Source organism: Cryptomeria japonica, chromosome 2 (genome assembly GCF_030272615.1).
Source record: "Cryptomeria japonica chromosome 2, Sugi_1.0, whole genome shotgun sequence".
NCBI lineage: Eukaryota > Viridiplantae > Streptophyta > Pinopsida > Cupressales > Cupressaceae > Cryptomeria > Cryptomeria japonica.
Window position 1 is genome coordinate 611,520,936 of NC_081406.1, and position 22,903 is coordinate 611,543,838.

Genomic DNA, 22,903 nt, shown 5'->3' on the forward strand with positions numbered 1-22,903 from the left:
TTAAGCATAGAGTAAGTATCTGTATTTTCATTTTGACATTGTATCTACCACTATTAATACGAAATATATTGACTACAATTTTTTCCTTTGTTAAATGTATTTTATTTTCTATTTATTTAATCATCATACTTTTATTTCTTTTGTACAACTGTTCTTTTTTTCAATAATAGGTTATTATAAAAGAAGACGTTTGACTGCTACCACATTCAAGCAGCTGCTTCTAATAAGACTTATAAAATCCTTTGTAAACTGTAAACGTACCTAAGAAAAAACAATCTATCTTCACGCATCAGATTGCTAGGGAGCAGAAAAGAGAAACCTATAACCCAAACAAGGGAAATAATTAAATATATTACTTTGAGCTTAAATTTTTCCATATCCAGGGACCACTTTTTTTCACTCATCCCATATGCCCCCATTTTTCTTAGAATTATGGGGATATTTCCAGCCATTGCCGATTTGTGTCTCCCTGTTTCCTCATCCTTTCCCTCTTTTTCCCTTGTCAGTATCCTGCATTTCCATCCAAAACCGACTTGGAGATGGTATGAAAATCTCCGTAGCCCCAAAGAACCTTTTGTGCTCCTGTTGTTACTCACTGATAATTAGATTTTACATTTTCTCGTGTTTGCTACCAAATGTTGTTATAAAGCAGTCACAAGGCAAATGCCATTATGTAGTTGCAACACACAAATTTTATTCCTGTCATTGAGGTGCAAGTCATTGAGCATTTCTACCTGGGCCTCCATGTTTAAAAAGATGGACTTGGTGGAAGATGGATTAAAATCTTTCATAGCCTCAAAGAACATGTTCCAGTCTTATTCTGTTATGGGCAATTAAATTTTGCATCTTACCTTGGCTAATGCAACACAATATGCTAATGCAACACAATATGTGATAAAGTAGCTACAACACAGATGACATGATTTAATTCCAACTCCTGAATTTAATCCCTACTGTGAAGCCTTTGCACTTGGCTTCCCATGTAAAAATTGACATGTTACAAACATAATTACATGACACGGGTACAGATACATTTGAGGTGTTGAAATTGGGGCAGACTGTGGCTCATTCTGTAATCTATGGTCTCTCATGAGCCACTATTTCAGGTTGGAGATGGCCTGAGAGGAGGTCATCCCCTGAGACACATCCAGTTATCATTCTAGAAACGGCTCAATAAATGCATCTAGCTCATTTTCTGTTTTTTTTTTAATTTCTTTTTAAAAATGTTCCTGGGAGGAAATATAGAGGTTTTATTTTCAGCAACATAGAAGTAATCATCAGCTTTGACAAATCTATTTATGGGAAAAGTGATATCTGATTTACAGAATTGGTTAGCATAAAAAGCTAGACTTGACAAGAATAAATGGCATTTTATCTTCTCTATTGGTTGTTTCTTGGATGACATTGTATCCTAATGTTTTTGTGTTGCATAATAGTCACAGTTAACATTGCTATTATCTAGACTAGTTTTTGGGGTATAATATATCTCATGGCATATCTGGTTCTGGATTCTACACTGAAAATGCATTTGACTGTATAATAAAGATCATAAAATTTGTGTACTGAGATTCGGATTAGATACCACCCTAAAGACTTTTAGCGAGGGTTTATAGCTGTTGGTTGATCATATCAAGGATTTCAATTTTGTTTTATTTTTCAGTATAATCTAGCTTATTTTGATTGTTATTAGTACTACCAAGTCTTTGCGACTTACCAAGAATTAAACTTGCTGTTGCAGCTCATTGATGTAGGATTTTTCGTATGTCTTGATTCTTTTCTTTCATTATTGACTATCATGCCAGCGAGGATATTAGGATTCTTCTGGAGATGCTTGTCTGTCAGGTCAGTGTACAGATGTTCAGTCTTTATCTATGTGCTCTTGTTTGTATTTAGAGAACAGTTGTCTTTATTCTTTGATATGCATTAGTTAGAATAAATTTCTGATAATGAATTCCTGTGATAATTGAGCTCTGTCTGGAAGTTTTTATGCCTTTGAGTTATATTGGTTTATGAGCTTCTTTTGTTCTTCTGAAGAATATGAAAAGTGAGCTTCAATTTCTGAAAATCTCTAATTTTACTTAGTATTATAGAAGACACTAAAACATGTCCTTGAGGGAGAGAAGATTGGATACATGGATGACTTTTTCTTGAGAGATGGCGATTTCTTGAGAAATATACACAATGCACCACTGAGAGGGGTGTGAATCAATGGTTCTCAAACTTTTCCCTTTAGCTATCCTATGCGAGCATACCGGTTAATAGATCTAACTCAATGCAGACTTACTGGTTAGTAGGGAGACCAACACAAATGCAATCACACAAGGGACATCACATAACACTAATATATACGAGGAAAACCCAAGATGGGAAAAACTTCGGTATGCAATGCTGCTGGAGTCTACTGCTCCAATCCAGCCTCACAATGAAAACTATCTTACAATGTTTAGGGCACCAACCCAAGGAGCACCAACCCCTAACTTGTTTATGAGCTACAACCCTTGCATCGAGCTACAACTCAGTGATCACAATGAAAACATCAATTACAAAAGTAGTTATCTTGTTACAAGTGAATCTTCTAACTATTTCATATACCTTACTTTGCCGGTGAGATACCTTCTCTGCTACACCAACTCACTCTTTTGCTGCTCTACTGCCGGCAAACCCTACCGATACACCTCTCCTCTTCTTCTTCTCTGCTGGATCTCCTCCTCACTGCTCTGCACTTTAACGGTGCTATACTCTATTGATTTTGTTTTTGCCTTCTCTTCTGCTCTGCTGTTATGGACACTACCGGTTGAACACTTAACCAGGTTCACCCTCACACTCAATCTCTTCTCATATATGCTTTGTGCACTTGACTGATTTGCTCTCACATGCAGGAGTAATACACTTCGCAGCAGCACAATCTTCTTCTATTCAACAGCCCTTAACAGTGTCCTTGGCTTGTATATTTAAAGTCTGGTTTTACCGCCAAAAGCCAATTCAAAATCCAAGAGGTTAGGGTTTCCTCATCACCTTCGAGACAAACCAAATCCAATCAGATCTTCCCCGATCTGATCTTTCTGACAACCAATAGTACACCTCCGCCATTATCGCACCTTCTTGACTACGCCTTCTATCTTTGGCGATTTGCTTTTTACCCTATCGGCTGATCTCTTGGTCAGACACCAAGATCTATCTTGCTATTTCCTTCATCTGCCTCGATCTCTTCAAACACTCTTAGCTGGCTCTAAGTTGTCCTCCAGGCCTCGAACCGCAAACCTCTGCAACAGCTCTACAACTCGTCTCGTGATTTGTGGGATCTTCCATTAATGTCGACCAACTCTGCAACTACCTCGTCGGTGTACATTCCTTCTTCATTCGAATGCAGGTTCGCTACCTTGACTCCATGTGGCATCCATGTCGACCAACTGCCAGCTTGACTCTTCATGTCGGTACAGATAGGATCATTGACCAAACACTCTACAAGTTTCTCTTCTTTGCTGGTTTACTAACCCTGCCGGTATCTCACACTCTACCGGTTAACTCCTCATGTTTGCTCTTTGCTGAACTGTTGGTGGAACACCTAAACCGGTCTTCAGACATGTCTATCCCAAGCATGCATATTCCCACGAAGTGGGAGGACAACTGCATCTGCACCTTGCTCATATTACCGGTGGACTTACATACCGGTAAATACTCTTGATCTGTACCCGCATCTCAACATGTCTTCTTAGTCGGTTCTGTGCATATCCTTGATTTCATGCACTCGATGCACACCTCTTCTTCCCTATCTCACAAAACTATAATGCACACAATGCATGATAGGAGATAAGTTCCACTTACCGGTGGAGTGACACCTTGTCTTTTGCATCCTGCAGTGTACTTGTGTGACTTCCTTGTTTGTGCAGCATATGCACATTCACTGTCAGTCATCTCTTCATATGGTGACTACATTCTTCATCCGGTGGGAGTCCTGCTGTTCTGCAACCTCACATCATTCTTGTGTTGATGTGATTTAGGTAACATTTTCCCTCTTCATTACAAACAACAGCTCTAGCACCTTAGACCTCCTACTTGTACACTGGTCATGACCTTTGCAGGCTGACAACCACTCACTTGGTTGATCCGACTTCCCCATGTGAACATCACTTACCAGTTGACATCCTTTCCTAACCGGTGATACACTGTACCGGTACCGATCACCTTACCATTCCATCCACACAAGTCAGGCGCTAACTTGTGTACCGGTGACTCTCGGGGTCATCTTCCTTACCTTACCGGTGTTCTGCAACACAAGGTGATATCAAAGATATGTCAACCTGTACTCCTCCTTGACAGTGTTGCACATACATCTCTCACACCGGTAGTCATCCCATACCGGTTGACATTAATGACAACCCAATGCCAACAATATATTTCCGCCTTAAACAAGATGGGCAACCAGAAGTAACCATTCATTTTCTTGTATCATTTCAGGGTATTTTCTGGTACAAGAGAAGATCAAATCATGCTGTCCTAGGTTTCACACATGTTTCTTTCTACCAATTCCTTGTTTGTTCCTGTTGTTATGTGGCCCTGTTTGCCATCCTCACGTAGTTGTTGCTGTTGTTGTTGTTAATTGGAGAACTATGCTTTAACCTTTTGTTCATCTGCAATTTCTCAAGATTTCAAGTACATGATTGAAATGAACAGATGAAATTCTGCTCTCTTATATTTACTTTGAAATTAACAGAGATGGAATGTAATTTAGTGCTGGAAATAGTGTTCCCAAGTTGCTGGAATGGAGCAGAATTATATTTGCACACTATAGCAAATCATGGATGAAATAGAAACCATTGAGAGTATGGCATGAAACCTAAGTTGCCGGCAGGACAAAATTTTGAAATGAGGTTTGGGTTTGTTTGGGTTGGTTAGTACAAAAACAGTAGAAAAATTATATATATATATATATAGGCTAATATATATATATATATATATATATATATATATATATATATATATATATATATATATATATATATATATATATATATATATATATATATAGGCTAATATATATATATATATATTTATTATTATATACATTATATTTTATTATATAATAATTATTATATATTATATAATATAATATATATAATAATGTATAAAATTATAAATCAGTGAATTATGAATCTATAGAAAGGCTTTTGAAGTGTAAACTTAATAAACGGAAAGCCAATGAATTATCAAAGGCTTCACTATTCATAGACCTTCATTCATCGATGGCATGTATCCCTCCCTTCATCGACGATAACTGTATCTCTCCCTCCATCGACATCAATTGCAAACAGGTGTCGGCAACTGTATCCCTCCATTCATCAATGGCAACTGCAAATGGGTGTTTTCATCGATGGCATCTGTTTTGAACCGAACCAGACGCGAACCAAACTCAAACCGGGATCCAACTTGAACTAGGACCAGTATATGGGCTCTGAGTGCCGAACCTGGTAACTTAGCATAAAACAATGTAATTTGGGAATCTTCGTCTGGGGAAAAAGTAAAAACCAATTGGAAATGGAAATTGTTTGGCCCCTTCTCTTCTTTTGGCTAGGGTAGTTCTAAATGCTCTGGTATAGCATGTCACATCAAGCTTTTTTTTTGCTATTCTCTGCACTAAGAATTTCTATCCTTGCAACCTACTAGAACTCTTCAATTCTCACCCTCATGTTCTTATATGAATATTGAGCTTATGCTGCATACAAATATTATTACTTAGGGCATCCATTATGCATTAAAGGACCTTCAAATGCCAAGGAACATGAAGAGATGCTTCTGCCTTTCCTCTTTTTGTTTGTTTGTTTGTTTGAAACACAAGAAACTGTAATGGACAAGAGGAAAACCACCTTGCCACATACACACTGCCATGATACAAACAAAAGATTAATAACATGTTTTAAATCACCATGCTGTTGTGATGTATTCACACATCGCCCCCATTGCAAATGGGGAACCCCACTTTTTTACTTTCTGGGGTTAGCCCTTTTGGTTTTGTTGTTAGTTGTTTTAGTGTCTTAGCCTTTGCATTGAAGGGATTGAGTCAGGTGGATCTCCTCAAGAGGTTAGGTCAATTGAGTGATTAGGGGTTATTTAGATCATTCCTAGGGTGTTTTTTGTGTACTATATGGTCACACTTCAAGTTGCTAAATCAAACCTTGGTTGAATGCATAATGTCCTCCTGGGTCCCATCCCTTACATCAAGGACAAAACAAATTCGCCTTAAGGAGTCTGGAATTTCATCCTGATCCTCAAATGTCCTGAAATTTGGCTGTCTGGAATGTCATCCTGATCCTGAAATTTGACTAAGTCTGGAAAATTGAAGAATCCTCCAAAAACTAGAGTTTGCATTATAATTCCTTGAGGTCCGAAACCACTCTCAAACATCCTGACAATATATATGGAATATAACAAAGAAAAAAGATATAAGGAAATGTCGCTTATACTTAAATGTTATATTCCATATATGAATCTTGACGGAGAGACTAACATGTCAAATTTCGCTCCTGACCCTTCCAAAGGGTCTAGAGCGAATTTCAAATTTTGCTCCTGACCCTTCCAAAAGGTCCAGAGCGAATTTCCTAATATCTCCTTTCCTGGTCTTAATTTGCCTCATAAACCTTGTCCTTATGACATTATGAAGAGAGAATTGATGTGTGAAACAAAGTGAAGTGATGGAAAGTGAAAGATTTGAGCATAATAGCACAATTTGCTCCTGACCCTTCCAAAGGGTCCAGAGCGAAATTCCCCAAATGGCTTATTTCTTCACTAGGGACATCAAATGGTGGTCATACATGGCAAGGAAAGGTTTCAAAGAGGACAAGTCTAAAGCAAGATGAGTGAAAATGAGGAAGAATTGATCCTAAAAGAGCAAATTCGCTCCTGACCCTTCCAAAGGGTCCAGAGCGAATTTTTCAAAAAACATGGATTTTCCTCACAATTTTAAAGCAAATTGCCCTCAAGGTATTTTCCTAAGATGGTTTGAAGCTAAACAAGCAAGCTAGGAGAAAGCTTTCTCAAGGACAAGCCCTATTTTGCAAGTTTCGCTCTTGACCCTTCCAAAGGGTCCAGAGCGAAATTTTTTCAAGCTCCTGACCCTTCGAAAGGGTCTAGAGCGAAATCCTTGTGATAGCCTAAATCCTTGCCAAAACATTGAAATGGACACCACTTTGAGAGCAAGTTAGCTTAAATATGATAAGATAAAGGAGAATGGGCACAAGCTGGCTGACACTTCCAAAGGGTCCAGAGCGAAATTCCTAGGACTCCCTAATTTTGCCTAATGCACTAAAAGAACCTTATTTTAAGCTAAATTGATGGCAAGTTGACTTGATGGTGTTAGAAGGAGGTTTGGCAAGTTAAATACAAGGCAAAGAAAGGAGAAAAGAAGTGTGAATTGAGCCTAAGGAATAATTTCGCTCTTAACCCTTCCAAAGGGTCCAAAGCGAAATTTCTTAAAAACTCTATTTGCTCCTTGTTCGAGACCAAGAACCTTATCCCTATGGCGTAGTTGAGGGAAGATTGATGTGTATTTGCCTTGCAAGGTAGATTGGAGCAAAGGAAATGATGGAATCAAGACTAAATGGCAAATTTCGCTCTTGACCCTTCCAAAGGGTCCAAAGCGAAATTCTTAAAACCTCTATTTTGCTCTATGTTTGAAACCAAGATTTCTGTTCCTGTGGCATGGTTGGGAAGGGATTAATGTGTTCTTGCCTTGAGAAGAGATTTGAGGCAAGGAGATGATGAAATTTGAGCTAAAATACCAATTTCGCTCTTGACCTTTCCAAAGGGTCCAAAGCGAAATTCCTAATAGGTCCTGTCCTTGGCCAAGGTCCAAAGTGAAATCCTTCTTTTTGGTCTTTTTGGGGGTCAAATCAATGATGTCTTCAGGAGAAAGGGATTCAAAGGTCAAGTGAAGTTCAAGGCTAAAGGAATGTGAATTAAGCCTAAAATGCAAAATTTCGCTCCTGACCCTTCCAAAGGGTCCAGAGCGAAATTCCTAGGTCTAATATTTTGCCTAGGTCCTTGAGAAAAACCTATTCCTAGGCAATTTTCGAGGCGAATGACTTGATCTTGGTAAGGTAATGTTGAAAATGAGGTCTAATTGAGCAACTTTGTCAAATTTCGCTCCTGACCCTTCCAAAGGGTCCTGAGCAAATTTTATTATAGGGCCTGTCCTTGGAGAGGGTCCTGAGTGAATTTTATTATAGGGTCTGTCCTTGGAGAGGTTCCAAAGCAAGTTGATCTTAATGCCTTCATGTTGATGATTTAAGGTGAGAAATATCATGTTAGAACGAATATATCATGTATACTTAATCATCCTTTGTTTGTTTTGCAAATCAACAAAATCAAAATGGAGGAGGATCAGGCCAGGACAAGGAAGACCTACTCAAGTTCCATCATTATCAAGGACACTTCAAATGCGTGAGAGAGGACTCAAGGTGCTTCAAAGTTGGAGGACTTCAAGTATTCAAGGAATTGCAAGCGATGGGGCTAACCATCCTCAAAGACCTCATTTTACCACATGAAGAAACCACAGGATGTTAAGAAGAAAGATCTTATAAACACTTCAAGGCAAGGTGAGCTACCAGAGAAAGAAAACTTGACAGCAAGGAGGCGTCATCAAACATATAGGAGTCAAGGAGGTACATCATAGATCGCATCAAAGACAAAGGAGGATCAACCAAGGCACAAACGCCAAACAAGGTGGCGCCACAGTCACTATTCCTCCAATCAAATAGCTCCACCTTAGCATGTCCAAATTCAATGTACCCGAGTCACCAGTGATGGCACAAACTTCGAGGCACCTACCTGTTGTGACGTTTTCACACATCGCCCCATTTAAATGGGGACCCCCTCTTTTCGCTTTTGTTTTGCCTGTTCTTCTCTCTGCTTTTAGGGTTTTGAATGAGTGAGTTGTCTGTCTGGTCTAGGGCTAAACCTTAGGGGTTTCTTTTGGATATTTTTCAAGCTGAGTCCAGTCAAATTTTGAAAGTTATTAAGCGTCCTCCCGAGAATTGAGATTGAGTCGATAAGGTGAGTCTGTTAGGAAGTCAGATATGTCCCAGGTTAGGTCTAGATTCGGGAATTTTTTTGGGGTAAAATTCAAATTTTGTCTAAGTGTTAGCATTTTGAAGATGAAATTGTGTATTCTTGCCTAGGTAAATTTTGATCAAATTTCGGAGGCAAGATGATGCCTGAAATAGAGAAAGTGCTCCTGTCCTTCACTGGAGGCCCAGGGCGAATTTCATTCTAAGTGCAATTTCTGATTTTGCGAGAGCTTGCTAACCGATTCCGGGCCTTGAAGATGACCTAACTCTGCCTTGTGAAATGATTGGAGACCTAAATTTTGAATATTTTAGCCAGAAAGGACGAAAGTGCTCCCGTCCCTCACCAAGGGACCAGAGCACAAATGTTATTTTATGCATATTTGTCACTGACTTTTCTATTTTGTTTTGTGCAGGGTCTTCCGGAATGATAATTGGACATGACTTGATACTTTTGAAGATTTTGAAGGCACAAAAATGGTGAATTTTGAAGGTTAAAGGAAAAAGTGCTCCTGCCCCTCTCCAAGGGACCAAGGCAAAGTGCTCCCGTCCCTCACTGAAGGACAAAGGCGAAAAGACTTATTTGAGCCATTCCTAGCCTTGTTTGGTCAAATCGAAACATCAAAGGCATCGTGGAGGACTAAATGAACATGATAAAGCATCTAGACTTGATTGAAAACAATAAAATGATGAAGTTTTTGCCTAGAAGGTAAAAAGTGCTCCCGTCCCTCATTGAAGGACCAGAGCACTTTTCTTTATATGCACAATTTTAGACCTCTTTTGGACATTAACTTTTATTCATAGCGTGAAGTAAGATGAAATCTTCTCTAGCAAAGGAATTTCGAGGTGAAAAGTGAGACAATTTGGCTTAGAGGGCAAAAAGTGCTCCCGTCCCTCACTGAAGGACCGGAGCACTGAATTTCAAATTCGCACTATCTTTGCAAGGTTAAGGTGATTTTATGATTTGAAGAGGTTAAGGGAGGCATGTTTTGTCCATTGAATATAATTTAAGCGGTTCACAAAGGAGTAAATCAACCCAAATGACAAAAAGTGCTCCTGTCCCTCACTGAAGGACCATGCCACTTTTTCAAGTTTCTCTTCTTTGTTTGATATTTTATGGCAAAACTTGACTTGGATGGGAAGGACGAAGGATGTTTTATGCCTTGGACGCAATTGAACTTTTAAAAGAACAAAGAAATACACCAAGATGCAAAAGTGCTCCTGTCCCTCACCAAGGGACCAGAGCGCTTTTTTCAAATATGACTATTTACCTTGCATTTTGAAATGATATTTTTATTACCAAGGCTCAAGATGGAGTGAAATGTGATATTCTACGCCTTGAGGGTAAATTGAAGATTAATGTGATCAAGAATTCATGCAATGGACTCAAAAGTGCTCCCATCCCTCACTGAAGGACTAGAGCGCTTTTTATGAAAACAACAAATTCCCTCCGAGATTATGCTAAGGCAAAGTTGTGTGAGATGGGAAAGATCTTCTAAAGCATGGTGAACAAAGACTTGACTTCAAAATTTGAGAATCCTAGCCTAAAAATGAAAAAAGTGCTCCTGTCCCTCTCCAAGGGACCAGAGCGCTTAACATGTGCATTCTTTATTTTGCAATATCCGAACGTTAACATCCTCCAAATCGCATGAAATGCCAAAATCATCAACTTTGAAATATTTGAAAAAAAGAATTAATTAAATTGGCATTTAATAAAAGTGCATAGCATTTAATAAATTAATTTTGGGCCTCAAAAAAATTGAATTTTTATTATTAAGGCATTTAAAATTAATTTTTGTGAAATTAAAAATTAAAAGTTGAGCGCACAAGGCATTATTTTGCCTTTATTTGACAAGTCGGCCTACTCCTTTTGAGGTTTTATTTATTATTTCACCTTTTATTTGCTAGGTCAGCCTCATGGGTAAGTGGAAGGTGAGCGCTCTATATATTGGAGGTGTTTTTTTTCACAATTCAAATCATTCACTCATTACTTCAAGTGCGAATTTGGAGAGCAAGAAGAAGGTGCGAAATCTAGCTGGAGTGGAGCGAATTTCTACTAAGTGTGAAGACTAAGGAGGGCGAAATTCATCTTGAAGGCTATTGGAGAGGTGAATTTCTTGCTAGATTGGAGGATAAATTCCAGATGTTTTGAAGGTATTTGAAGACGAATTTCTAGATTTTTTGAAGAGGAAGGTGGAGTTCTTTTCCAAGCTAAAGGAGGTGCATTTTATCCAAGGGAGAGCTTTGATCTACACTTTGCCTAGCAAAATTCATCTATTTTTACATCATTTCTTAGAGTTAATTCTCAAGAGGAGGTATGGCAAAATCATCTTGACACCCTTATTCAAGGTTTGATTTTTTTTAGACATTTTTTAGAAAAGTCTAAGTATTGCATGGTTAATTAGGAAATGATAACTCAAGATTTATAATGAAGTTTCCTAATTAAAATCTTGAATCTTCCTTTTAAAGTTTAATTTTTAGATTTCAAGATATATTACTAATTTTGAAATGTTGTGTAGGTATCAAGATGGCGACTCCAAAGCCCGGAGGATCTACAAGTCGGAAGGCTCTCCTCAAGGAAAATCAAGCCAAATCAAGGACGGTCTCCTCCAAGAAGATCAAGCAAGGATAAGGGCGACCTCCTCCAGTCTAGCATCGACAAGGATGGCTTTCTTCGATCAAACATCAACAAGGGCGACCTCTTCCAATCCAACATTCCAAGGCGAGGTACATCAATCATCCTGCAAATCAAGGACAAAAGGAGTTAGAACAAGGGTTCATTGAAGAAGCAGATAATTTCAGAAGAGTTAATTAAAAATAGCTTCTCAACAACATCAAATTGAATATCTACCAAGCTACAAGTGTCAGACGAGGTGGCATCCTAGTCATCACTCCTCCAGTCGGATTGGTCCACCTCAACAATGTCCAGATTCAATGTACCTAACTCATGGAAGGTGGCACAAACTTCGATGTACCTACCCCGGCTATCCATTGGTGGAATTTTCCAGAGAGGACATGTGTCCAAGCAATACAATTATTTCATTGGTCGAGCATTAAATGTTATGTAATGGTTGTAACAAACCCTAATTAGGGTTTTCATTGTAAAATCTTGGCCGTTGATCTCAAATTGATCTTAGCCATCGAATTGTATTGTGGGCACTATATAAGCCCCGACTCTTCATTTTGTAAAGGTATTAGATATAGAAGCAGTTAATAGAAGACAGATAGAGAGTAGTTAGAAGGTGATTAGCTAGCTGATAGAATAACAATTAGAGTAGAGTAGAGAGAGAAGGCAAAGATTGTTGCCAAGATGTTGTTGTAAGAGTCTTGTAACTTCATTGAAGAAATGGTGAAATTTATGGGTCGATTCGACAATTTGCATGGTCTTTATACTTCTCATATTTGATTTCATGTTATTAGATGAGTGGAAGAAATGTGCTTGATTGATGGTGGAATTCGTATATCCATACTACTAGCAGTTTGTTGATTGCAGACTTGCCTTGCGTAGTCAATTGGAATCATTCAGCGTGAGCTTAACTTCAGTTGTCGCTTCTTCATTGATATGCATCAACTTGATGGTGTCTATGCTTGCAGTGATGATTTGAACATCATAAAGCTTTCCTTCGAAGATCGCACTAACCTTGTGGAGATGGTCCTGTGATGTCAAAACAAGACTTAGTTAGAATTTCATCAAAGATCATTCATTGCTCCTACATTCTTAGTATTAGAATTAGATCCTCTCCTCGCCCTCGTCTTTTTTCCTTTTTTCAAATCAAAGCTAGTAAGAGCCTGTGTTCCAGCAATATTCAAAGCAAATCAGAAGTTCAGTCATCAAGTGTAAGTCCCCTTGTGATTCCAACAAATCACATCATACCACAGAGAGCTTATCCACACGTAGAGACCCTACATACAAGAACCTTGAAGTCATCCCGATTGAACCTTTTCGCGACATCTTCAGCATTCAGAGGCTTTATTCAAGAGAGGATAAGGTACCCTTGGGTATTTTATTCTGTGTTTGATAGTGTACAAAATACACGTCAACACTACCCCTGGCATCTATTGGTCCATTCTTATGAAATGCAATTTTATCATTGGCTAAAGGAGTTTGTTATAACAAACCCTAATTAGGATTTCTATCTTGTAATCCTAGCCATTGATTGTAAATCAATCAGAGCCATTAAATTGTAAAGAGCTCCCTATATAAGGCTCTAGCTCTTCATTTGTAAAGGTTAATAGTGGGTTAATAGTTAGAGATTAGTTAATAGTTAGCAGCTAAGAGTTAGTAGCTAGAATAGTGAATAGAATAGCAATAGAGTAGATTAGGAAGAGAAGGCAAGAAATTGTTGCCTTGGCTGTAAAAAGACTCCATTTTCATTGAAGATATGGTGAAGTGTGTTGTTTCTTTGCAATATGCATGGTGTCTTGTTGAATCTTCTTCGTAGATGGTAAATAATTAGATTGAATGAAGGAAGTTATTTAATGCACTTGCGTGGAATCCGCCTAGTCCAAATCACTAGCCTTTTGCTGACTGTAAGTGCACTCTGCGTGGTCAACTGGCATAGAATGAGCTTAATCTCGAGTCTTTACATGTCTATTGTTCATGCATTATCTTGAATGGTGATCAGTGTCTGATGGTGTACGATTTCAACATATTCGAAGCATCCCTTAGAAGATCGCACTGAGTTGGTGTTAATTGTTCAGCCTAATGGTGAGACCCAACCCAGTAGGACTCTAACTAGTCATTCATCCATCTTCTCACATTCTAGGTCATCGAGTAGACTTTTTGAGCCTTGTATCTTTTGATGTTTCTTTATCTTCCAGCCAGTAGATAGGATTCAAGTTCCAGCAGATTAAACACTCAGGCCATCAAATGTAAGTCCCCTTGTGATTCCAGCAAAATCACATCACACCAACAAAGCTTATCCACACGTAGAGATATAAGAACCTTGGAGTCCTTTCGAATGATCCTTAGGTGAAATCTTCAGCATTTGAGGAGATTTTGTTCAAGAGAGGATAAGATACTTAAGATATTTTATTCTGTGTTCGCATGTGCATAAAAAACACATCAACACATGCCAGCAATGCGGCCACCACCATGCTGTATCTAGTTGTCTGTTACTGTATAAAAATCTCTCTAATTCTTCTTTGTTTTTGAGGGATTGAATTTTTTTCTGGATCATTATTAGCTCTGTGTTTGGTGAAAATAATTTTTTTGTGGAAATAATAGAACATTGTGATAGAGTCTGTAATTTTTGTTTTATGAGAATGTTTATGGTTGATTGAAACATAAACGAGACACCAAAATGGAATGAGAACATTTTAATATTTTATGAGTTACTGTGGTAACTGATAACTATACAGGTTAGAAAGGATTTTATGGATACTTAGGGGTTCTAGTAGAGTTTAATATTCAGGTGAATTGTAATAGGCATCTTGCCATCAACTAAAACTGGGGGATACATCATACAACTACATTATTAATCTTACAAGTCATATACAAGCATTTTAATTTTGCCAAAATTCATCCGGGACTGGCATGCATTCTCGTCTTGTACTGGCCTGCTTTATCAAAATTGCTGTAGTACACACAGCCCCTCGCTGGAGAATTATCATTGGAGTTTGTTAGAGGAAATCAATCTTGTTTGCACAAATTCTATATGATAAACTATTTACGAAAACACTACACAAGCTGATTGTAGATCAAGAACATGTAGAACCTGTACACATCTCTATCATTACAAAGAAGGATAGAGTGAAAATTAGAAAATGAGAAATATTGTTAACTGAGCATTTACACAACTCAAACTGGTTCTACTGATCTCGTACACCATACAAGGGATAGGTATAGCTATTTGTACATCATATTTGCATGTAGCAAAAAGAAATTAAATAAAAATGCAGTAACAATTTATACTATGGTCAAGGATCTGCACAACACAAAATGAAAGTATAAAAAGCATATTGTAAGTCAATTATCTTATTTGGAGTAGCTGATTTTTTGTTGAGTCCGAGTCAGTTTGGCATATTGGACTTGCTGAGTCTGTGCCATTTTTCAGCTCAGAAATACACATATGACTATCAGTATGCTTTTGAAGAAGGATTTTTGGATGATAAGCTACTTTGTCCCCTTTCCACTAAGGAATAAAAACCTTAAATGTTTCAAATATGGACTATTGGATTTTAAAATAAGCAAAGCAAGTGGTTCTTTTTGCCTTAAAATTGTGGGTACCAAACATGCTTGTAATGGTTAATCATCTATAACGTTACCAAATGAACTGACAATGAAATGGGCAGGCAGTTCCAGATACCATTGGCTGATGACCTTTCAGACTTTGGGTGCTTTGTGGTGTTAATTTGGGGAGTGACACTTTTACAAGTTACAGGTAAGTTTCATGATTTCTAATGCTTTTGGATTCCACTCCGTAAGTTTTTTTTGCATCAATGTTTCAGATCACACTCAGTGATACATCATCAGGATGAGGAAAGAACAGTCAATTTCTATCAGCCATTAATTTCTTTAGTAGATATTTTGCAGCTTTGGTAGTGGATTGTGTTTTAGCTGTTGCAAATGGTAGTTCTTGTAATATTTATGTTTCACTTAACTTTTTCTTTTTGTAAAATCACAGATATTAGCCTAATTTACCATTTTATTCGAGGACAGGGCACAATAAAACTTTATGTGGTGTACAATGTCTTAGAGGTGGGGTAAGATTATAAGCTTTATGCAGCACGTACAATTTTTTTCCAAGGATTTGAAACTCAATTAAGGCTAGTCTTAATTTTCTATAGCCTTCCTGGTTTGTGGTGTTCTAAGTAAACCATATGCCATTGAAAACAGATATTTGATAAACTGTGCCAATCATTTGGAGGGGATGTACTTCAAGTACTTTTCAATTCAGCAGCAGGAGTTGCAAGTAGTTCAAAGGAGCATATGGCAATGGAAATTATGCGCTTTATTTTGGATGAAGCTATTGCTGTTGTTGCCTTCAATATCCTTTCCAAGAGCAATTTTGTGTTCTAATGTGTGCAGTGACATGAAATGCTCATTTATAATCTCATTTCAGTTACCAGTGAGGTGTACATTTTCATTGTCAATTGTATATAGTAATGCCCTTAACTGCTTTTACTTGTGCATTCTTTCATTATTTTAGCTCAAGCAATTACTCTATCAGCTGCAATAATAGCCCATAACAATGCCTTGATGGCACTACTTGTATCCAATAACTTTGCTGAGATTAAGAGCAATGTTTTCAAGCGGGTGAGCACAGAGAATTTGCACAAGATGGCCTATTACGGTGAGTTGTCTTGCACTTTTTTACTTTTGAGGGGGCAAATTCCATTCTTTATATATTTACCCTGTATAATACAAATACATACATTGAGTTACACACAATATTTTTTAAAGCACTGTGACTATGAAATAGGTTTATTAACAATGAAGAGTCAGTTTGAACCTTTTAGATATTTTGGTTGTGCTTTTTTTCCATCCAAATGAGAGAAATTGCTTTGGTAAAGCTACAAACCAATCGTTTGCCAGTGAAATGGAATGCATATGCTGTGTTTGGCAATAAGTCCTGTTAGAAACTCCTGTGTTCGATACTTTAATTTAGGATGGTTTGCTTTTGTAAAAGTAGATTCCAAGATCTATCTGCATCACTTGGCTGTATCACTTGGGATCATGATGTTTAGAAGATGGATTAAAAAATGAAAGATATAAAAGTTAAAACCAACAGGATATCCAGATCTAAAAACATGGTATTATTTTCAAAAGATAGAAAATAGATGATTCTGTAAATCATTTTTTATTTTGATAACATTTTAGTCCTTACTAGCAGAGAAGACTTAATTACCTGAAAACTGTAGGGTGTTATGATGGGGTAAAAAAATTTCTTACAAAAGAGAACAGGTTGTTTGGGATGAATGAATATGCTCAAATAACAAATAATATTGAAATATTAGATTGCAAATCATAATGTTTTTTTCTTTAATTGGTGTGAGCTGGCGTCATGAGGTTGAATCTTGCAACTTGCATCTTGTAAAACCGAGAAATGCAGATCTAAAACAAAGAGGGTGCTCACAGGTTCAAATATAATATTCTCTTGGAAATAGAGGGAATAGATGATTCTGTGCTTATTTTGTTGCTTACATTTCAGTTTAAATACGTACTTAAGTCTATGTTATATACTTATATCCTATCTAATATCATGAGAGCTTGTTGAGGCATAAATTTTTTTAGTCTCTTTGGGCACTTTCTATGAACTGTGAGGAATAATGGCTACACATCTAGTCAGCTGGCTCTTGTTTTATATTGATTGTGTGATTCATGGGCAAGATTCTTATGACCAAAATATACAGAGATATAATATACAGAGATCATTCTTTTTTAGTTGTCCTTGTTTTCTGCAGATACTGTGGAGAGATTCCATATCATGGCTTGTATTATATTTGTATTTGCTTAAAATATTTTGGAAGCATAATTACTTATACCCTCTCTTTGGCTGCTTTTCTATGAATTGTGAGGAATAATGGCTACACATCTAGTCAGCTGGCTCTTGTTTTATATTTATTGTGTGATTCGTATGCGAGATTTTTATGACCAAAATATACAGAGATCATTCTTTTGTTGTTGCCCTTGTTTTTTCTTCTGCAGATACTGTGGAGAGATTCCATATCATGGCTTATGTCATATTTGTATTGGCTCAAAATATTTTGGAAGCAGAAAGTCCATGGTTGTGGAGTTTCGTGATGGTAGGATTGCTGGGCAACCATTGATGGTGTATTCTGTTGTTGCAATTGAATCTTGAGTCCCAAACAAAGAGCTTAATTTTTTAATGTTTTAAATTCCAGTATGGAGAAGTTATAGTTTTATTTTTCACAACTATGGAGAAGTTATAGTTTTAATTTTTCTTATAGTTTTATTTTCTGTAATCATTTTAATTGCTAATTGCGTTGTCATGGATACAGAACTCATGCATGATATGGAGCTGTGAAGTTCTCGTGGATGTTATCAAGCATGCATTTCTTGTAAAGTTTAATGAGATAAAACCGGATGCTTATTCAGAATTTCTTGAAGCTCTTTGTAAACAGGTATTACCTTGAAACATATCAAGTCATGTAGATGTTCGTGTGATTGATATGGAAACAGTTGCCATTTAAAATAATGAATCCATGAAGGGACATTATGGGACAAAAGATAGGACGATCATAACAGATTTATCCATCTAGTTGTCTTTCTGCTATATTGACTTCTGTTTCTTTATTCTCGTTCTCAGTGGACTAATATTCTCTTCCACATATTGGATGCAGACTTTAAACAATCAATCACATGAAGCTCATAAGGCATTGACCTTTGTTCCTCTTGCACCAGCATGCGTGGTATGTTATATGGCTTCATGTAGCAGACTCGTTCCTTTTTGGAAAATTCATTTATTAATAATGTGAATTATTATGCTACCCCAGTTTCAGAATGGGCTGGTTAAACAAAAAGAATCTAAAGAATCTAAAGAAGAATAATAAGTATATTGTATTGAAAGAATCGGTTTATTTTTTTCTTTCTCTTGGAACACTTCTGATTTGTGCTTTAAATTGTACTTTGCAGGTTATTAGAGCCTTGACACCAATTTATGCTTCACGTCTTCCCTTTGGCCCAGTTTGGTGGAGATGGTTTTGGATTGTTCTGCTATTTACAGTGACATATTTAATGTTGGCAAGTTTGAAAGTTGTAGTCGGTCTTGGCTTGCAGACTCATGCTAGATGGTATATTCGTAGGTGTCTTCGAAAACAAAGACACTTACATGCTGATTAGTTATATATTTTATATCAATAGTTTTTATTCTGGTTTGCATTAATATGAGATGATTGCTAATGATGGAATTTTGAATAAAAACTAAGTTAACTGGAGCCACCATTGCATGTTTGCTGATCCCAAACCCACAAATAGTAAATGGGCAGTATTGCTATATTCCTATTTACTTTCTATGTGGACTGTGGGACTCGATTCCTATTCATGTTTTTCTAGTTATTCAGAAATCAATATGATGGGATATTTAAGCAAGCTTGAGAACAAGAAAGATACATCCAGATTGTGAGGATTGTGAGTATTTAGCTATTTTTCTGTAATTATGTTTTAGGAGCAGTATGAATAAACCTTTAAAATATAGTTGGTGAAAACAATAGATTTTGTCAACTGCTTTAAGTGCAAAGGGCCAGTGTTCTGTAAGAAATGAAGCCTTATGTATTGAACCACATTATTTGTATGTGGGATGCGTTATTGGCACGAGACAAAAATAGGGGGTTGCTACATTTAATCAAGGCACATACTGATTCATACCTTTTTAAATTAGTATGCAATAGCTAATTCAACTAACTCCCCTTAGTAGGATGCTTTTGAGCTATAAAAGATGGCAGACTCTACATAATTTTGTAATAATGATAATTACATCCAACAGCCACACGCCTCACATACTGCCAAATGGTTAATAAGGTCTACTATCTCATTCTATGATCTAACTCCTTGTCACGTTAAATTGAAAAACAATCTGTTTATGGAAGTTTGCTTTTTAATGATTTAGAGTAAGGTTTCATGTGGCCGTCTAGCTTATTTTGTTTAGCAGTTATTCTTTAATTTTTTTTTTTTTTGAGTTGGTGCTTTTATGACTGTCAATTTTTCATTTTATAAATTGTGTTAGTAATGGAAAATTTAAAGGAAAATATATGAAGGAGGTAAACACATATGTGTGATTATGTCTATTGTGTATAGGCTACACAATTTCAGCTCACAACTATAATAACTTATTATTATAGAAAAAATTTAAATAGTTTTAAACTTAATTCAAAATATACATAATATTATTTACACTACTGAATTTTTTCAATCTCCTTAGATTAGATGTAATATGGACGAGTTACCACCCAACATCTAAACAATTAGAAAATAAACTTCTACCTAATCTAATCATAATGAAACTATCATACAAAGTTTGTAAACAACCCAAATTCTACCTTTGGCAAGGCAAAAGGTTCTTTTTTAATTATACACATATATCAATATGTTTTTTCGCATATTCTTCTTATATTTCTTGCTAACTAATATCTTTGACATCTATGGCTAACTAATATCTTTAACATCTAGTACAAAGTGTTGGACTTCTAGAAAGTTTGGAATGTGTTGATGAAAATGCCTTTAATAATGTTCTACCCTCATAGGAGTCGGGATTACAAAAATGATAATATTAATAACTTAACAAGAATAACAAAAAAGTAGATCCTACACATAAGTAGATCCCACACATAATGGGATAAAAAGTCAATAAAAAGGGGGCATAATAGGATATTATCAGATTGATTGTGTCGAAGTACTTATTCATTGAATTCACGAAGGAAGTACTTATTCATTGAATTCACGAAGGGTGTAAACAAAGAATCTTTTCTATTATGTAGGTGTAATATTTATAATTGGAAATATGTGAAGGACAAGAAGTTATAGATAAAAATTTATGAAAAAAATAATAGATAGAAAGGAAATATTAGTGATAAGTTGGAAAATAAAAGAATAATGTATATATGTTAAGCATGCTTAGAATAAAAAGTAAATATTGAAAAGAAGAATAATCCATTATGTGGCTCTAATGAATATCGTCAACCTTAGATTGATTACCTTCTATGTATGCAAAAGAGGAACATTCCACATGTTTCAATAATCTCAAGCTAGAAAATTTTCTTATGAAGATGAAGATTATGAAGTCAAAATATGATGGTTTCACCTTTCATGTAAATGTACAATAAAAGTTTGCCTCTAAATGATACAATCAACAAAAATTTGGGGATATTATATTCACTAAATATTTTTCAATTTTCACATGTTTTTTTCAAATAAATCCTTGCGTTTTCTTAAGGTTTTCTTTTACCATGACTGACTCAACAACTTATAAATGTTGATACGATACTGTCATCTTGTAAATAGTTTTGTGTAGCCTTTTTTTCCCTTTAAACACACTTATAATTAATATTTTCTTTTAAATGTTTATGTTGTTGAATGGTTTGTTTAATATTTTTTTTACTTGTTTTTAATTAGTAAATCAACGTTAACTAGGGCACTGACCCTTCACATAGTAAAAATCTATCAATCGAAAACAAGCAACACCAAAAAAACATGATGTTGGCAACAAAAACAATTGCCCGAAGGCAGTAAGAAACATAACACAGTCAGGCAGGCAAAAGAAAGCCCTATCAAACTAGAGAACACCCAAAGCCACGATCAAGGAGGGGAGGAGACACCCAAACCCCGACAAAAGGGGGTTTGGGGAAGGGGAGGAGACTTCCCCTTCTACCTGTGAGCGACCATTGTTTAGGCGATGTTGTCATTAGGACCATCAAAAGAGAGATCAAACAGAAGGGACCCCGTAGGGTTACAGTTAGTGGTGTCAACGGAGTGTTGCAACATAACAACATGAGGCTACTACAAAACAACAATAGGTTGTGACGAAACAACACCAGAAGCAAGTCCAGTAGGAGTAGATTGTGGCTGTAGAATAGGAGAAGTTGCAGTAGGGACCTTAGGAAATGAGGCCACAAAGGGAGGATCAATAGGAGTATCAATAGCTATGAGGGGCACGACTTCGTCTTGGGAGGAGCCAGGGGAAGTAGAGTCAGGAGCATTGACTGTTAAATGACCAGTAGTAGCATTCTTCCACCAAGTAGCAACACCTTTGTGGCGTGAAAAGCAGTTCGAAGCATGATGACCCATACAAAAGCATCTTCGACAAAGAAAGGAGAGGCTCTCAAAGTCCAACAGTTGTGTCCAAGGCCTATCCCCCACCATGAGACCCACATCTCTCGGGAGAGGTGAGGAGATGTCAATGTCCACAAGGATGCGAGCAAAAGTAGTGTGGTCCAAGCGTGGCTTTATCGACCTTTAAGAATCGACCAATAGAGTTTCTAATAGCTTCATAGTAAGAGTGCTCTCAAAAGTGAAGAGGGAGATTTATGAGGCGAACCCAAACTAGATGCACATTATGCGGTTCAATGAGAGTTAAAAGAGGTTGTCCAAGGCTTAACAAAGAGGGAGTGCACTCCCCAAGCCCATAACATGCCCAAAACCGAATCCTGATCAGTCGAAGATGTGAAGGAAGCAATGAAAAAGCCTTTAGCACAGGGAAAAAGCTCAATATTGCGAGCCACCAAAGGCTGCCAAGAGTCACTTCCCCAGTGATGAAGGTCCAATAGTGAAGGCCAGAGCCCTGAAAAATTTGCACACAAGAGCACAACGTTGGTAGAACCCAATGTTGTCCACCACATCTTGTCCACAAACCACCACAAGGGAGGATTTGGCACAGGGAAGAGGACGAACTACTTTGGAGGGCTGGGCAGCAGATCTGGACACACGAGCAAAGCTACACTTGCCAACAGAGAAAGGTTTGGACTTAGCACCAATAGTATCAGCAGCAGTCGACTAAGAAGCATCACTAGAAGCATCCCCAGAAGCATCACCAGAAGCTAGAGAGCCAACACCAGCAACACCCCACAGAAGAACTGGTGGGGGTGGACACGAGCCCGTGACTCCCATCACAGAGGTCAAGTCTGATGAATAATGATGAACAACTAATATCCTAATTGGTACTGAGAGTGCGGGGGGGCTACTATGCCCACTGCATGGGCATTATTTGGTCTGCTGTGCACCACATAGTGCAGCTTACCAATCATTGACCGGTACTCCTCATCCACCAACGCTATATCATCCTCCCTTGTCAGTTTGCAACCGGTCACCATTGGTGTTCCAACCGGTTTGCTCTCCTCCATGCCAAAGGTCTTCAATACCTCTTTGATATAGTTGGACTGGGTAATAA

At 37.2% G+C, this 22,903-nt stretch overlaps 1 protein-coding gene across 3 annotated transcripts in view; it reads left to right on the forward strand.

Annotated features, from left to right (window-relative positions):
- The window catches only part of LOC131064295 (protein POLLEN DEFECTIVE IN GUIDANCE 1), a 31,338-nt gene extending 12,179 nt beyond the window's left edge, over positions 1-19,159 (forward strand). The window contains exons 2-10 of one of the 3 annotated variants that reach the window (XM_057998398.2): positions 1,739-1,842; positions 15,354-15,442; positions 15,686-15,759; positions 15,898-16,048; positions 16,187-16,354; positions 17,710-17,807; positions 18,024-18,146; positions 18,366-18,434; positions 18,658-19,159. In XM_057998398.2, coding sequence (XP_057854381.1) covers positions 1,739-1,842; positions 15,354-15,442; positions 15,686-15,759; positions 15,898-16,048; positions 16,187-16,354; positions 17,710-17,807; positions 18,024-18,146; positions 18,366-18,434; positions 18,658-18,864 — 1,083 coding nt within the window. In that variant the 3' untranslated portion in view covers positions 18,865-19,159. The remainder of the gene's footprint in view (positions 1-1,738; positions 1,843-15,353; positions 15,443-15,685; positions 15,760-15,897; positions 16,049-16,186; positions 16,355-17,709; positions 17,808-18,023; positions 18,147-18,365; positions 18,435-18,657) is intronic. The other 2 variants (XM_057998399.2, XM_057998400.2) reach the window with 2 other exon arrangements.
- Positions 19,160-22,903: the final 3,744 nt, after the last annotated feature.